Source organism: Xyrauchen texanus, chromosome 17 (assembly GCF_025860055.1).
Source record: "Xyrauchen texanus isolate HMW12.3.18 chromosome 17, RBS_HiC_50CHRs, whole genome shotgun sequence".
In the NCBI taxonomy this organism is placed as follows: Eukaryota; Metazoa; Chordata; class Actinopteri; order Cypriniformes; family Catostomidae; genus Xyrauchen; species Xyrauchen texanus.
Genome location: NC_068292.1, coordinates 41,683,116 through 41,701,404, shown reverse-complemented (window position 1 = coordinate 41,701,404; position 18,289 = coordinate 41,683,116). Strand labels below are relative to the sequence as shown.

The following is an 18,289-nucleotide window of genomic DNA, read 5'->3' as shown; positions in this document are numbered from 1 at the left end:
AGCAGGAGTGATTCATATTCTCGTTTAGTTTTTTAGCCACAGCTTATAAAATGCATGACTTTATACCATATACTGTTCAAATACTCGATTGTTTTTCCTCATTTATGTGAAAATGACAAAGAATAGAAATTCAATATTACATGTTCTTAGGAGTGACAACCTAATCAACAGGAGTGCGTTAAACGATTTTAATGCACTTCACATCGGGTAGTTCTTCGCCTCTACGTCATGCATTAAAAATGGAGCACTAAAGGCTGTGCATTACAATGATTTTACTGTGGTAAATGTGTGTTTTTGTCAGGAAAACTGTCTGTTCATACTAATCTGTTTTATTTTGAAAACTCGTTGATTTCGTTAAGTTTACACCTCTTATACACACTGAAAAGTAATTTTCCTCCACCAAAAACGGAGACTTTAGAAAACAAATTTATGACGTTAGGAAACTGAAAACGGAGGTTTCAAACAATTAAAATAATTATTCCGCTCAGTATAATAGTTAAGCCACATTCACACTATTATGTTTTTGTTTTTAAACATTGATTTTGCTAAGTTTACTCTTCTCAGCCACACGGGACAGATGGTTTCCTCCATGGAAAATGAAGACTTTCACAAACACGCTCCATGCATACTTTGGAAAACGATGATATTAGGAAAATGAAAACAAAGGTTTTAAACTATCAATTTCAAATGAATTACTGTGTACATGGCCTTAGAGTGGCATACTGCTTTTATAAAAAGGCGGCAACAGCAATATGATAAAAACAATACCAATGTTTCATAACAAAAATGATCATTAATACACTGGCATGTGGTGGAGGCAGAGTGCTATCTCTAAAATGTATTACAAGTCAAATATAAACTCCTATTTTATGTCGGCCATTTTTAATTTAGACATCAAATGCTGTATTTTATGAATGACTTGGCGTATCATTATGAAACCTGGTATGTGTTTTTGGCACCATGCTCTGAAGGGACTCAAAAAGTTCAGAGAGAGCACCAGCTTGTGGTCAAAAACTGTAATGCCACTCATCCGTGGTTCATGCAAAGAACAACGATACCAATTATGACATGATCGTGCATACTACCTACTTTTTCGAACTCCTAGACTGTTTGTCTGATTTGCATGAAAATTAGCCTGCATCTAGAGGCACTCACAACAAAACGTTATTAACAGAACTTTGATAAACAATACCGTTTTTGAATTGTGCTTCAATGAATTCGATGAAGAATGCGCAAAATTGAACTTGAGGCTGTATCTCCGCAACGCTTTGAGGGATTGGGATAAAACTTGGTACGTGTCATCATCATTAGGCCCTGAGTTTACCTGCAGCGTGTTGGTGCACTACCCTCTACTGGTCAGGAGATGGCAAAAACGGATTTTTGTGGCTTATAACTCGAACACTTGCCGAAAATAACGAAAATTGTCTCTTTAGATCAAGTGCTACATACCAAGTCGAACGATACCACACTTTCCTATGTTGGCCATTTTGAATTTGGACATCAAATGCTGTATTTGACGAACGACTTGGTGTATCGTTACGAAACACTGTATACTAGACTGTTTGTCCGATTTGCACGAAAATTGGCCTGCATCAACAAGAGGCACTCATGGCAAAAACGTATTCAAAGACTTTTGATAAACCATAACATTTTTGAATGGCGCTTCGACGAATAATGCACAAAATTGAACTTGAGGCTGTATCTGCGCAAAGCTTTGAGGGATTGGGACAAAACTTGGTACGTGTCATCACCATTAGGCCCCGAGGTTACCTGCAGCAATTTGGCACACTGCCCCCTACTGTTCGGGGGATAGAAAAATTGCAATTTTTTTCTTATAACTCTTGAACGCTTTCCTACACGATAACCATCATGCCCAGATAGTACCTCAGCAGTTTCAGAACAGTGCCACATACTGGACAAAATTCTAAGAACTAGCTTTTTTTGTTATTTTTAAAATAAATGGGAAGTTGAAAGTTGACTTATTCTAACCCCTCATACTCTAACCAAAAACATGTCACAAAGCTTCTTTTGCTGCTCATGGTGCCGATAATTGACTTAATCCCGGTATTGCTGCTTGCAGCTATATTGATCATTATCATCCTCATCAAAAAAAGGGTTACACATCTAACCCTTCCGGTCAAAAATGGCCGCGAATCCCAAAAGGAGGTGCCATTTTTCAATACCATAGGAGGGTTAACTTGTATTGAACCCGGATATTCCTTTAATTCGCCTAATTGTTGGCTGGCTGTTAGTGGTTGCCAAGCAACATTATAACAGAATGTGCAGTCGTTTTACACGTGCACACATATACTAATGTTACATTTTGCAAAGGGTGGATGTAAAGCTGTCTGTTTTCTAAATTCAATTTTGATTCTTTCACCTGATTTGATTTGTCGGATTAGAAGCGAAGTTTAGGATGAGGCCATTCTACTTAAAAAAACAAAACAATCAATGCAATTTCAAAAGGGCACAGATGCACCTTAAAATTACACAAACGCTTGATAACACAGACTGCTGCCTTTCTTCTGCATTCAATGCTTCTCTTTCATAATAGAGTGAATGCAATCAAGACTGATATCCGGCAATCACATCATCCAGCTGCTGGAGTCACCATTGATTGCGGGGGGCTTTGATAGGCCATAGATGTTTATCCTTTTTCTGCCCTGTTAATTAACAGGGCAGAAAAGCCACTGACAACATTGAGAGTCAAAAAAACACTTAATCGGCATTTGAAAAGCAGGACATCACACAGGTGAAGAGAAAAGCTTGCGCAATGAGCCTTTCATAACAAAACACCCCATAATTAGCTTATTCTCTTTGAGCTCTTTTAGTTCGACACACTTGTGTTTTCTCCGCTCTATTTCAGAGGTCACTGCGATCGAAGGGATGCGTCGATCGAATGTGTTCCAAGAAACATCTCTCCCTGGTGGAACACAGTCTTTTTTTTCTGGTCTCTCACTCGCTTTTATTCAACGTCCTGAACCATTCATACTCCCTTACAGTGTTTGTCTCTTACCTGTTTTCTGGACTTGCAGTATTCTGTCATACATGCTATCAGAGTTCTCGAGCAGAGTTCGACTTGTCTGGATCATCTGGGAAACACAAGATAAAGAGATACATAGTTAACATTCATGTAGTTACTGTAGCAACTTGATGATCGCTTTAAAAGATGATGCCTGGCCTCATTTATAATGTGCTACAATGGTCATACATTGCCTGTACACTGGATGTCAAAGATAATGTGTTAACTCAATTGCCATATACTGTACAATGGCCCACAAAGTATTTGTACACTTAAACCACACTTAAAAATATAAGAATGTAATTGTATTAAATTATTAAACTCATTTTAAAGATATGAAGCACAAGCTAACTCTGCGGTATTTGCTTGCAACAATTAAATAATATTATTTTATTTAGTATTATAATAAAATAATTTTTGGTTTTTGCAGTCATTGATCAAATATATATTACTAGGCAGTTATGCGCCGTGCAGTCGAGCACACTTTGGTCTTTTTAAAAAGTCAAAAATGGCTTTGGTTAATCCTGAGAAAGCTCTAGTATCATTTGTGTGCAGAATTCACTTGCTTTGATATTTTGTTCTCTAATGTAATGACACTCAGACATGTTTTAAAGGGATAGTACACCAAAAAATATATAATTAAAAAGAATGGTGACTGGCGTTGTCTCAAAAAGAGATTTTGATGACAGAATTTTCACTTTTGGGTGAAATATCCCTTTAAGTGTAATGAAAAAAAAAAAAAAATCTAAATACTTTTGGGGGCCACTGTACAAAGTAATGTTTACCACATTGTTAGAAGCAGAAGTCAATACAAAAGAGGAAGTACAGGGCTATTGCATGTAAACCTCTCACTTAATGAATAAAGTCGCAGCAGGACAGAAAGTGGGGCAGATTATGTAACAGATACGCTCTTTTGTTCAGCGCGGACCCACACTCTTCTAATGAGGTGAGCTGAATCCTAATTTAATTATGGGAGACCATTAAAACACTCTAAAACTAATTCAGACAGACATCTCAGCACAGGGCCTATGGCTGTATATCCTCCACTGCACTCGTAATGACATCAAAGCCACACCATAAACCCATAGTCTAGAATAGAAGCTTTTTAATAGAAGAGTTCCCAAACCATTTGTCTAAGAATTTCTGTGACTTTATAGAAGAAGAAGTTTTATTTATATAGTGCCTTTCCATAGCTCAAGGTCGCTTTACATTGTACATTTCAAATACATTTAGATGCCCTCACATACATTACAGTCACATAGGATACATTGTCACCTTATCCAAAATGCATGTTAAATAGATATGTTTTTAACTGGGTCTTAAAATTAGCCACAGATGTGGTATTACGTAGTGTCAGAGGTAGCGAATTCCATAATTGAGGAGCATTAATACTAAAAGACCTTCCACCTACAGTAGACAACCTGAAACGAGGGATGGACAGTAAACCAAGTTCAGCTGATCTAAGGGACCGGGCAGGATGGTAAGAGTAGAGTAAGTCAGACAGATATTGAGGTGCAAGACAATTTAATGCTTTGAACGTTAGCAGCACTACCTTATATTGGATACGTAATTCCACAGGTAGCCAGTGAAGGTCATGAAGCAGAGGAGTAATGTGAGCAGAACGTCTGGTAGAGGTGAGAACTCTTGCTGCAGAGTTCTGTACATACTGTTATCTTGCAATAAGTTTTTTGGGAAGACCAATAAATAAGGCATTGCAATAGTCCAGGCGTGATGTGATTAATGCATGAATTAAAGTTTCGGTATCAGCTAAAGTGAGAGAAGATCATAGACGAGCAATATTACGCAGATGGAAAAAAGAGATTTAACAACAGAAGAAATATGAGAGACAAAAGATAGAGTTGGATCGAATAAGACACCTAGGTTACGAATCAATGACGAAGGCTTAACGTGAATTCCATCAATGTCAAAGGACTGGTCCATCCTTTTAACTGAGGCAGTAGAGCCAATCACTAATATCTCAGTTTTCTTGTCATTTAATTTGAGGAAATTCAGGGACATCCAATGCTTGATGTCCTTGATACATGCAATGAGTGAGTCAGGCATAGATGGCCTATCGGAGCAGGTGGTAAGATAGATTTGAATATCATCAGCATAGCAGTGGAATTTAAGTCCATGCCTGCGTATGATGTCACCGAGCGGATATATGTAGATAATGAACAATAGTGGGCCAAGAACCGAACCTTGAGGAACACCCTGCGTGAGTGAAGCAGTGGCAGATCTAAACCCTTGTATAGTGATATAATACTTTCTGTCGCTGATGTAGGAAATAAGCCAGGAAAGAGCAGAGCCAGTGATGCCAATATCAGAAAGCCTAGAGATCATTATTTCATGGCAGACTGTGTCAAAAGCAGCGCTTAAATCAAGGAGCATCAAGATGTTTATCAGCCCTGAATCCATAGACAAAAGAATGTCGTTAACCACCCGAAGAAGGGCAGTTTCAGTGCTATGTGATGGGCGAAAACCAGACTGAAAAGATTCAAAAAGACCATTAACATCCAAGTGTGATCGCAGTTGTGAAGCAACAACCCTCTCAAGGACTTTACTTAAGAATGTTAAGTTGGATATTGGTCTGTAATTGTCCATATTTAGATGGTCTAGGCCAGGTTTTTTCAGAATGGGGGTCACCGCAGCCATTTTTAATTCTGCTGGAACGACGCCGGATGCCAAACTACAGTTTATCATATGTGTTATGATTGGTGTAATCTCGGGCACACACAACTTAAGCAAAACAGTAGGTGTAGGATCAAGCCGGCAGGATGTGGAATTTGACTTTAAACAGCTAACATTAAATGAACGTTTGAGTCACTTGTGTGAGGAGTGTTTTTTGTAATGGATGCAGTGATTGACTTCAATTCACCTGAGAAAAATGGAGAAAAGCTATCTACCAGCCCCACAGGGCCTGAAATAACATGTTGTGGTGGATTTGTGAGTTTGTTAACCATTGCATAGAGTGATTTGGGCCTGCACTTGGAATTCCTGATGGTAGAGGTGAAATAAGAGGTTCTTGCATCGTTAAGGGCTGTACGGTACTTAAGCAAGTGTTCTTTAAGAGCCAAGGAGTGCACGATTAGTCCAGTTTTCCTGTATAGTCTGTCTAGGCCGAACCTCAGTTTTTATTGTTCGTAGTTCAGGAGTGAACCAGGGAGAGGCATGAGTAGATGGAACCAGTCTAGTTTTAACAGGAGCTTGGCTCTTAAGTATTTGAGACAAAGCATTATTTTATATACAGCAGATTTCTGACGGACATTTAGATAGTAGACATTCTGACAATATAGAAGCCCTTATTGAAGCAGAGAAAGAAGATGGATTCACAGAATTGATTTTACGATAAGTCAGCATTTTCTTCAGTGGTGATAGATATTGGAACACTACAACTGAAGCTTATGATTTTATGATATGAGAAAGCAAAATCAGAACCATTAACAGAGATATTATTTAAGCCAGATGTACATATGAGATCCAGTATATGACCTCTGGAGTGAGTAGCAAAAGTTACATGTTGAGTTAGGTTGAAACAGTCCAGTACAGACATCAATTCATTGCATTGTGTATTGTTTTCATGTATATTAAAATCACCAAGCAGAATAACAGATGAATAACCTCTACAGACAAGAGTAACTAACTCACTAATCTCAGAGAAAAAGTCAGTAGGACATTTCGGAAGTCGATAAATTAAGATTACAGCCAGTGGCGTTTTGCCAGTCATTTTCAGTGCTAGGTATTCAAATGCTGAAGCATCATGAAACTCGATCTTGGAAACTTTAATAGTCTCACGGCAAACCACAGCCAGCCCTCCACCTCTACGATGGAGACGCGGTTGAGAGGAATAGATGTACCCAGGTGGTGTTAAGAGGTTCAGGTTGAAAAGGTCGTTAGGAACCTGCCAGGTTTCCGTCAAAAGTAGCATGTCCAGGTTTGTGTCAGTGATTATGTCATTCAACAGTGTTGCTTTATCAGTTAGAGAGAGCGTGTGTTCAACAGATCTGAAGATGCGCGTCTGCAGGTTCCGAGGTCAGGATCAAAACACAATGATCTTAGATTTCCAAAGTTACTGGATCGATTTTCCAGCTGTGTTTTATCAGAAGCAAGGGTGTTGGTACAGAAAACCGGAATATTATTAGAGGACGAGTAGTGATAATTCCGAAGTTTCTTCTGCGACCGGTGTATGTAGCGCGGTCGGCGTAAAACTCCAAGTTGTTCGCACCATTTATAAGTGTCCGGAGCCAATCGGAACGATCCTATATATGTTCTGAGATGGGCCGCAGAAAATTGTACAGCCATCTCGGGGAAACTAAATTGATTAACGTCATTCAAAAACAGCACAAACCAAAAAAGACCAAATAACAGAATCTGCAAGTGGATCCGTGACGACATGACCAGTGATGTTCAACGCGACCTACACAACAATTTATCGGTTTAACTACGTTAGCCAGAACCGTATCAAACCCGCAATCCACACAATCCACAGAAGGGAAGGCTACCCAACCATACCAAAGATTGAAAAAACAAAAATGATAAAGAGAGGGGAGACTCACAGTATCAGATGCCGCAAGGGATATGAGGATAAGAATGGAGAGGGCTCGTAGCCGATCAGTGTGACAGGATCACGGAAACCACCAGTTAAATTACTCAAAAACTTTTGAGCGTGTAAATGGTCCAGTGAATAATCCAAGAAGTGTTTCGAGGGTGTAAAATAGTCCAGTGAATAGTCCAAGAATTCCAATTCAAATCCAAGAAAAAACATCCACAAAACAGGTGTAACAACAGACAAACAGGTACCAGCGTGAAGCGGCAGCACAAGCGCGCCTAGCGTTCTCACACCGGAAGTGCATCGAAGGTGCTGGCCATCGATGGCAAACCACAGCGAGCCATTTATCCATTTTTAGAGATTACTAGATAAAGATCAAGTATTAAATGATCATTGAAAATCATTTTATAGAGACTTCAAATGCAATCAGAAACTTTAATTGAAATTGATTCTGAGCGGACAATCAATTACTATACAAAACAATTTTATTTGTTTTTCCACATTTTGGTCACATTTTTGCTTTTTAAAAATGAATCCAAGTATTCAGTCAATAAATATCATATTGCATATATTTTTGTTAGATGTTTATTTATTAATTGCATTATTTGCACTATTTACAAGTATTTACATTGATTTTTAGAACACGTGCTAAAAACCGGTACTGTCTCTTTAACAAAATCAGCATTTCTGTAAAGAACAAGCACAAATAACGAGAGGGACTCGACCTCATCTGTGCTATGCATGATTCCAATTAAATGTTTTGTTGTTTTTGATCAACCACTGACTGTAGAAAACAGAAAGGGTATTAAAAGAGACATTATTCAATGACAAATGGGTTGCATGGGTCTCGTTCTTGAACACACATTACACAGAAACTTTTACTCCCAACATGCAGTGAAAGGATCTCGCTGAACACTCCATCACTGTACAACACAATTCATTCATGGCGAGTGAAATATGAACATTTACCAGCCAGTTGCCAATATTTATATTTTAGCCACATAGTGCGAAATTTGGTTGCACATGCGAGTGATTTCCTCTCATTGTAGTGGAGGGTTGTGCATAGAGTAAAAGAGCAAACATTGAGATTGTTCATCTTTAAATGCAGACTGTGATGTATCGGAAGATCAATATTTTTACCCACCCCTATTTGTTATTGTACCTTTTAACACTGCTTTATCTAAATGACTACATAAAACTTCTACATCTAAATGTAAATTCAATTTTACGATTGGATAGGACTGAACCTTCGTGTCATTCATCAAAGTAAACAAAGTTGCTGAATCATTAGTAGGCGTTTAAATGATTGGTCATACTGTATGCTAATGTACTTTGTTTGAGACATCATAACCATGATGGTTTTTAAAAAAAAACAGGATCTTCTGCTTTACTCGGTGCACGTGTTCTTCCTGACCTTTAAAATGCTGGCCCTTGTCATGAAACAAAGAACTTTGCAAAGATTTTAAACACTTGAAAGGTGAAGCGTGTGATTTCAGTGCTGCTAGCATCACCAGAATTGCACATATCATTAGGGGGGAATTCACTAAAAATTGCGTCTGGTTAAAGGGGAGTTTACTAGCATATAATGACTGCGACCCAAACACAAAACAGATCAGAATCAGAAATGGCATCAGCATTGGTAGAAATAAGTTCAATTATTTTCTGTTAATCAGATTTAAAATTTGTTTAGTCCGTTTTGTTATATCATCACTCAGAAATATTCACGAATATTCATTTCATGTATTAAAGGTGCACTCAGTAACTTTTGGACTTACAGTGACACCTAGTGGTGTGGATGCAATATCATTCAAAATCATAGTTTTCAGTTACAGATGCCATTGTAGAAATTCGCTATTCACAATCTGCCATGATTCATTTAATCTAAGAGTGAAAGTGTCCAATAACAAGACAATAACTGAGATTAAGCGAGTAGTATTCCACTGGTCATGTGATTTTTAAATGGCAGCCCCCATGAAAACTCCCTTGACCCATGTATTATAAAACAGCTTTTATAAGGGGGCCTGAGTAGCTCAATGGTAAAGACGCTGGTAACCACCCCTGGAGTTTGCTGAGTGACTCCAGCCAGGTCTCCTAAGCAACCAAATTGGCCCGGATGCCAGGGAGGGAAGAGTCACATGGGGTAACCTCCTTGTGATCGCTATAGTGTGGTTCTTTCTCAGTGGGCACGTGGTGAGTTGAGTGTGGATGCAACGGTAGATGGCGTGAAGCCTTGTCTCAGTGGCAACGTGCTCAACAAGTCACGTGATAAGATGCACAGGTTGACGGTCTCAGACGCGGAAGCAGCTGGGAATCGTCCTCCGCCACCCGGATTCAGGCGAATCACTACACGACCACGTGGACTTAAAGAAAGCACATTGGGAATTGGGCATTCCAAATTGGGAGGGGAAAAAACTGCTTTTATAAGATCACAGATATGACTAGAGTCCTCATCTCATGTGATTTTATACATATGTTTCCAAATTATAATTAATTTCTTTAGGAGGGAAGGAGGTATTGCCCCAAGTGAAGGAGTTCAAGTACCTCGGGGTCTTGTTCACAAGTGAGGGGACAATGGAGCGGGAGGTTGGCCGGAGGATCGGGGCAGCGGGGGCTGTATTGCACTCGCTCTATCGCACCATTGTCATGAAAAGAGAGCTGAGCCAGAAGGCAAAGCTCTCGATCTACTGGTCAATTTTTGTTCCTACCCTCACCTATGTTCATGAAGGCTGGGTCATGACCGAAAGAACTAGGTCGCGAGTACAAGCGGCCAAAATGGGTTTCCTCAGAAGGGTGGCGGGCTTCTCCCTTAGAGATAGGATGAGGAGCTCAGTCATCCGTGAGGAGCTCGGAGTAGAGCCTCCCTAGGGAGGTGTTTCAGGCACGTCCAGCTGGGAGGAGGCCTCGGGGAAGACCCAGGATTAGGTGGAGAGATTACATCTCCACACTGGCCTGGGAATGCCATGGGGTCCCCCAGTCAGCGCTGGTTAATGTGGCTTGGGATAGGGAAGTTTGGGGCCCCCTGCTGGAGCAGCTGCCCCCGCGTCCTGACTTCGGATAAGCGGTTGAAGATGGATGGATGGATGAATGGATGGATGGATGGATGGAGGAGTAAAACTGCACATTGAAAAAGTTTCATTTAAAATAAACAGATAAAAATGGCTTCCCATTACTATTTATATTTATAGGGCAGGCTATCTGTGCATAAGAATTAAAATGACTAAATATAAATTATTTGGTGTTCATTAAAGTGAGAAACAGGATAGAAAACATGTCATGATTATTTTCAATAATATTTTTGCTATATTTCACGTCTTGCATTAAATATTTTGAATATACTTGATTTAGATGTTTCCTAATTGGAAAACAAAAATCCCCGTTTTAAACCACTTAAGAGCAAATACTTACAATAAATTCTGAGATATACAGTATATTTTATATTGACAGCCGGCAGGAAAATATAAATATTTCTAGCTATATTGCACAGTCCTATGTGGTTATACATGAATACCTGTAAAGTGAATTATTGAAAGATGATTTTAACAACCTTGATATGTCATTTCTATGACACTGAATCATCAGACTTCATTGTTTTGAGCAATCCCTTGCTCTTGTGATGAAGTGATATATTAGTGTTAGCTAAAACTAGTGCAGGCTTTTAATTGAATGCAGTCAGGGAGTTTCTGAAATACTTTTGAAGGGCACCAATCTTTTTGTACCTCAGGTTTGCTGAATTGAATTGTATATCCCTATAGTTGCGTAGCACATGGCAAAGTCAAATATCAGTGGCAGATTATTTTTCCATGCCAACGACGAGAAAAAGCAGCTGCCTTAGTTTCCCACCAGCATCTTCCTCTGATGAACCGTGTTCAGAAATCTCTCACAGAGATTAGTTATGAAGCTGTGGCAACCTTCCAGGAAGACAATTCAGAGCACACACTTTCTGATGGTCTCGCCACGTGGCGATGGTTTCTGAATAATTTCCTCATACTCAAGAAGTGCAGTATAGAAAAGAAAATCTCACCTTCATGATGTTCCAAACAGGGACTAAAAACTAAAAAATTATTTGGTTCGTTCTGAGCAAAAACTATATTTTTTCATTCTGGTTGTATCATTCTGCTGCCTCTTTCCAAATAGGTAAACCTAACCGGTTAAAACTAAATAAAATAACTCTGTGCTAAAGGTGTGTGATATAACAGATGCAATGTTACCAAAACTGGTATGGAAAAACAAGCTCAAAGTAAGGCAATTGCCTCAGCCAAAATAAGTAAGTTTTTTCCGCATGTGGGGGAATTATCACTCATAACAAGCAATGTATACAGTAGCCTTTAGAAAATAACATCTTTTCAATAAATGTTTTCTTCATAGTAAATACTGTAACTTTTTAATCTGCGCAGCAACAAAACCTCTAAGGAGCACTTATGTTTATAACATAACTGGAACAAACTGGATGCCGCTCAACCTCTACAGATCAGCACAAATTCATAAGGGAATATTTTTTAATCAAAATGACAAATTAAGAGGAAAGATAAGCAGTTTACATTCTTGACTTTGGAACACTGTTCTAACCATTCGATCAGCTAATGTTAGCATCCTCTCCACCTTGTGCAGCTATTAATAATAACCAAATTAATGATCAAACCACCTTTGGTTGTCTTAAATGACTGATTTATTGTACCATAATAAACTGTATTGTACATATACCTAGGCTTTTCTCTGCCGATGTTTTAAATCCGCTTCTGAAGCATCAGTCTCTCTGCATAGTCTAGTTACATTGCACAACAAACTCCACGTTGAGTCAGTGATTGTTTTAATTTAACCTCTAGAGAGCGCCATTATACTGTAGAAACAAGGAGTTCAGAATGTAGAATTCTCCAGTGTTGGCCACGAAGAAATTAAACCAAAAATAACTATCAGAAACTATGGGAGTTATATATATATTTTATTTTATTTATTTATTTATTTATTATTTATGCATTTGGCAGATGCTTTTATCCAAAGCGACTTACAGAGCCCTTATTACAGGGACAATCCCCCCAGAGCAACCTTAAATAGTCATCTTAGACTTACACTGACACCTAGTTGCCGGGATGCAGCATCATTCAAACTCAATAGTTTTCAGTTTGTGATGCCAATGTAAAAATGCACAATTCACAGTCAGCCATGATTACTTTAATCAATGAGTGAAAGTATCAAATAACAGGATGTTACTGAGATTAAGCAGTATTCGGCTGGTCATGTGATTCTAACATGCAGCCTCCATGTGAGGACCCTCTCCACGTAGAATAAAACAGCTTTTATAAGATTACTGATATGACTGGAGTCTTCATTTTAATATGAGTGCTCATGATTTTCTACATAGGTTTCAAAATTACAAATAATTTCTTAAGGAGTACAGCTTTTTAAATGAGGAAAAAATTACTCAGTGCGCCTTTAAGACAAAGAAATGTGTGATGCAGAAGTTTCCTTCAGAATCAAATCATATGCTTATCATGTTCAACTAACAGAAGCCTCATTTTTTGGGCAACAGGAAGTGGTGTAATTCTGAAGATTTACTGTGATAAACCATTTAGACTTTGGTTTAATGAAAGTATATATATTAGAACAAAATAAACTGGTTATTAACTGATTACCAACACTTAAAAATAAAGTTTTCACTACGGACAATTGAAAGGGACGTTCCTTGGAACTTTTCAATCCCCGGTTCCAAACTCTAATGACTTTGTTTTGAAAGGGTTTAGAACATCGTGAGAGTGAGTTAATGATGGAAGACTTACTAAAACTACTAATTTGAAGGCCACACCACCCTTCTTTGGTTGTAACTGTAACACAATAAGAGACATGGTCCATTCAATCCATGGGTATCTGTCCTCATGCACACACAGCAGTAGCAGCTGTCTCAATTCTGACATGCACTCTGTCATTACATTACTAATGGCTGAAGAAATTGCAGCCTTGACGGCAGATCCACCACTATAAGAGGATATTTATAGAGCAGAGGACCAGAGGGAGGACAGCAGCTCCTCCTATCCAACTGATACACAAACAGTGCTGCTTCTACTCAAAGGCACATGAGCATGTCGTTCAGCTCATTCATATCTATACGAGTGCTCCATAAGCAGTCTGTAATAGCTATTAGGACTGGGCATATGAAGATATACAGTACACCATGGTGCTACAGTTGACGCGTTAACCGGAAGAGATCATGCTATATTGTTTATACCATGGTAGAAATATTTGTACGGTTATCAGTGGACACATGAGAGTGATTAAGAAACATGGAGTTATGTGAAAATACAGAGGAAAAACTTGTTATTATGGGGTATTAGGAACAAGGTGTAGTGCAGTTGAGTTTGTTTACAGTTGCCAAGCACTGTCACGTATTGCTGCATTTATATAAAATTTGCCTAATTGCCTGCAGTCACAGGTAGGGGTGTGTGTGTGTGTGTGTGTGTGTGTGTGTGTGTGTGTGTGTGTGTGTGTGTGTGTGTATTAGCTATTTTACAATGGCTTTGATGTTGCTCATCCAATCAGAATTTTGAGTCGTAAAAAAAATTGTTATATGCATAATTGGCCAGACAGACTTAAGATTTATTCATGCCCCTGACCTGTATGTAAATCGATAATGAGGAATGTTCCTACCATCGGAGCAATTCTAGCTTGATGTACCACCTTGATGCGGCAGTAAGGGTCAGTGTACCAGATGCACAGGCAACAAGCCTAGTCAAACCAACAAGCAGTACGCTTGAAACGGCCTTCTACAGACATGCTCTTGCACTCAATGACAACTGAGCGGAGCACAACTATTCATAAGTATTGCACAAAATGCAACACTTATGACTAAGTGATATGACTATAACTTAAGAGACTACACTCCACTGGCTCTAGCGGACCGGAGCCAGTCCTCCAACCCGGTAGGGAACTCCTCCGCCCCTGGCAGTGGCTCTACCATTCCAGATGTTTGGCAGTGAGCCCCTTCTCCCCTTGCGGACAGTGGCCGTTCTTCCGACCCGCCGCGTTTTGGTGGCCGATAGGGAACTCTTCTGCCCATGGAAGTGGCCCCACCGCTCCAGGTAGCCGGCAGTGAGCCCCTCCTCCCCTCACGGATGGCACCGGCTGCTCCTTTGGGGTGGATAGTTGTGGCGAGGACTCTATGACTGTGCATCCCTCCTCCTTCCCGGGCTTCGACACCAATGTAACTTGGTTCAATGAAAGGAGGAGGTGGGAACCAGATGAAGCATCAAAGTAATGTTTTTAATAAACTTAAACACAAAGACACACAAATGTAAACGTATACAGGGCAGCTGCCTGTAGCTCTCTCTCTCTTCCGAACTGCCACATCTTGTTGCACTTATCCCTCTCATCGGCTGATTAGCCTAATTGTGGGCCGGGCGTGCGTAGTAATGGCCCGGCCTCGTCCTTGACACAATGTCTAAATACATATTATGCATGTATACATTAACGCGTATATAATAAGTAATTAATGCATTATACATTTTTGGTTGTTTTTTTTAAATTCCTGAATCTCCACACGAAAGGTGTCTCGATTTGTTCCTGGCAGACTACTAGTCCTTACAGACTCGAATTAGGGTGGGGGCAGGGTTTGGGCATCTGCTGCCTGCCAAGAATAAACCCAGGCACTTTTGTACAATGGGCAAAACTTCACTAATGTTTTCCCCACTTACTGTTACTAAAATTGTCATATATATATTTTCAGGAGATACTCGCTTAAGTCAAGTGCACATCCTCGCACAGAAACTGATTGTGTGGAGCAGTGCACACTTATTCATAACATTCGATGCATGTCCCGGGCATAATAAACACGGGAGCTGGTTTACTCTATGGAGAATAAAGACCTCATCCCCGTGTGCAAGAGATATGGCCAAGCTGCTGTATCTCTTCGCATCACCTGTAAATGAGCAACTACTTTTGTCTGAACCACTGTCAAAAACAAAACCACAAAAGAGAGACCCAGCATGTGTGCAATAGAGACTGAGAAGGACCTGGACCTTCAGCAAGCTGCACACATACATGTAGAGACTAAATGGCAGCCAGAGAAAATAACAGTTTTTACATTTTAAACTTCAGCATTCAATATGTTTTATATCTGTATGTATAGTGTCTAATAATGCATTGGCAAAGCACACTTAAGATTCACTTGCCAATAAAGTTAGATGTGAATTGAATCTGCCCATTTGATCCCATTATTTAAAAAAAGTCCATTGGAAAATACATAAACTTGAATCAAAGATTAATACTTGTAAAAATGTGCCTAATAAACTTTTTTTAATTTTTTTTTATGGTTTTCCAAAGTTTAATTGACAGTCTTTGTCTGGGACTAAAACAGTCAAACTTTTCATAAAAGGCATTTGAAAAATAAGTTTAAAACAATTGAAAAAAGCCTGGTAAAAATGTTCTAAGTCAGATTTAATGTGACATTCATGTAACAAAAATGGGAAAAAGTTGAAAGCTGTTAGTTGTAATATAAATAAACACCTGGAGACATAAATATTGCCATAAATTGAAGAAAAACCCATAGCCTATACTTTTACAGTGATGTCGATTACCGTGACTGATTTTTATCATTTAGCTTGGCTACCATAAACAACCTACAGTTAGGTTAATTAACTGTATCACTTGGTGGAAGAACTGATTATAGTAATTATATATATAAAAAAAAAAATCTACTAGTTTTTTGAACACTGATGTTGCTTTTTTTTTTATTTAATTTTATTACTTCAGTTGAGGGTATTTTAGGCATTCTGCTTCATGTTATGTCTTACATCACCCTTTCCAAGAAACAATTACACACTGTCGCAATAACTTCCTGCTGTTGACTTTGAAATTATTTTAGGACAATGTGTGCACAAAACCATGACCTCTGGACTCATTACTATTGAATGTGTTGAATAGCATTGAACTACATAATGACTGCTTGTTTACAGAGTTGTGTGGAGTTTGGTCCTGTATGGATCTGCTGTGGTCTTCTGCGGAGACCATAATTGCATTCGAACTCATCAAACTGATTAACTTGTCTACACTCTATTCTGTTTTCCCGGAAGTTTGAATTTTCAGTTTGCGATGGTGCATTATTCAAACGCAAACGCATTATCATGACCCATTCTGCATCATTACAAAGCATCAAATCTGACTCAATATACAGTGAATGTAAAAGCATGCATACAGTACTTTGAAACATACACAGATTTTAAGTTTCACAACTTTTTAGAACTGTAAATTATGTCACGTTTGACATAATTTATTCCTTCATATGTTCATTTAGACAATACATCATTTACTCACCCTCATGTAGTTCCAAACTCATATGGCTTTCTTTTTTTCCATTGAACACAAAAGGAGACGTTAGGCAGAGTGTTAGCTTCAGTCACCATTTACATTTTTGCATCTTTTATCCATGCAGTGAAAGTGAATGGTGACTGAGGATGTCATTCCTTTACATTCTGCCAAACATTTCCTTTTGGAATAACATGGTTGAGTAAATGATCGAGTAAACTATCCCTTTAAGACCCATTTTATTCAGGTCAGATTACACAGCCTGTCACTAAGAACTGTCATTGAATGGAAAAGAGCTGTGACGACTACTCAAAAATTCTCCTTTTGGGCTCCACAGAAGGTGAGTGAAATGACAGATTTGACAGTCATGGGTGAACTATTCTTTTAAAGCAAATAATTTTATTCTGAAATGCTCACCATGTCATAAGCAGTGACAACTTTCTTCAGAAGTTCAGGCAGCAGACCCTGGGCCTCCACGGTGGGATACTGATCCTTGAGGTTGAAGAGCAGAACTGGGCAGTTGTCCGGCCCGATGAGGCGTGGCGAGAGCGCAAGTATACATTGCTTCAGGTTGGCCACCGCAGACAGACCGCAAAGCTCTTTAAATGGCACAACGGCATTCTGTTGAGTACAAGTAGGTAAATGTGTGCGTGTTTGCACATGTCAATTTGTCAACTTTTCTATGGACTTGTTTACATTTTTAGACCAAATGTATTTAAAAAATGCTTTGCTGCCATTTTCTCAAGTCTACTTTCTCAATGTCAAGCAGTAAACACTGTTTAATGCCTAATATCTTGAAAAAATTGTGTTTCAAAAATTTGCATGCTACATAGTTGTCCCATGTCCTCATCACTTTGCCTGTTTAATTCAGCTGGTGTCAAACAGATATCATACTGCAGAAATGTTATGATTTATTGTATGTTATTCTGAACATAGCCAGTGACCTAGTTGAGGGAGGTGATGTGAAAACAGAAACCAAAAGGCAGAAAGGTACCAGCTTTCTCAAAGTGAAAGTCTATGAACAAGAAATGTGACATGTTTTATGTTTTAACAAATGTCTTTTACAAAAGCAATGTTCTGAATATGGGCGGATGACATAATTGTTCTTGTGAAAGCAGCTCTACTGCTTTGAGTATGTAGTATAAATCAGTGTTTCCCAACCAGAGGTATGTGTAGCCCTGGGAATACTTTGCTTTGTCAAACCTATAAAACAAAAATTACAACTGTAAAATAAAAAACAGCGGGCCCTATTTTAAGAGCGCTATACCTTAAGTGCAGCGCTATGTGATATGTGCAAAGCAGGCATGGCCATGAAGTTTTTATATGTTTGGGCATAAGTCTAGGCGCAAGTGGGTTGAAATCATCTGCGAGCCAAACGCTTATGGGCTGGGTCTAGTGAAATTTAATTCAGAGGTTAATTCTGAAGT

General features: G+C 39.0%; 1 protein-coding gene across 1 annotated transcript in view; it reads right to left on the bottom strand.

Moving 5' to 3' along the window:
* Nucleotides 1-18,289, bottom strand: part of LOC127657975 (inactive phospholipase C-like protein 2) — a 79,481-nt gene that overhangs the window by 22,289 nt on the left and 38,903 nt on the right. The window contains exons 3-4 of the mRNA XM_052147016.1: nt 17,280-17,483; nt 3,017-3,092 (exon numbers count right to left, since the gene is read on the bottom strand). Coding sequence (XP_052002976.1) covers nt 3,017-3,092; nt 17,280-17,483 — 280 coding nt within the window. The remainder of the gene's footprint in view (nt 1-3,016; nt 3,093-17,279; nt 17,484-18,289) is intronic.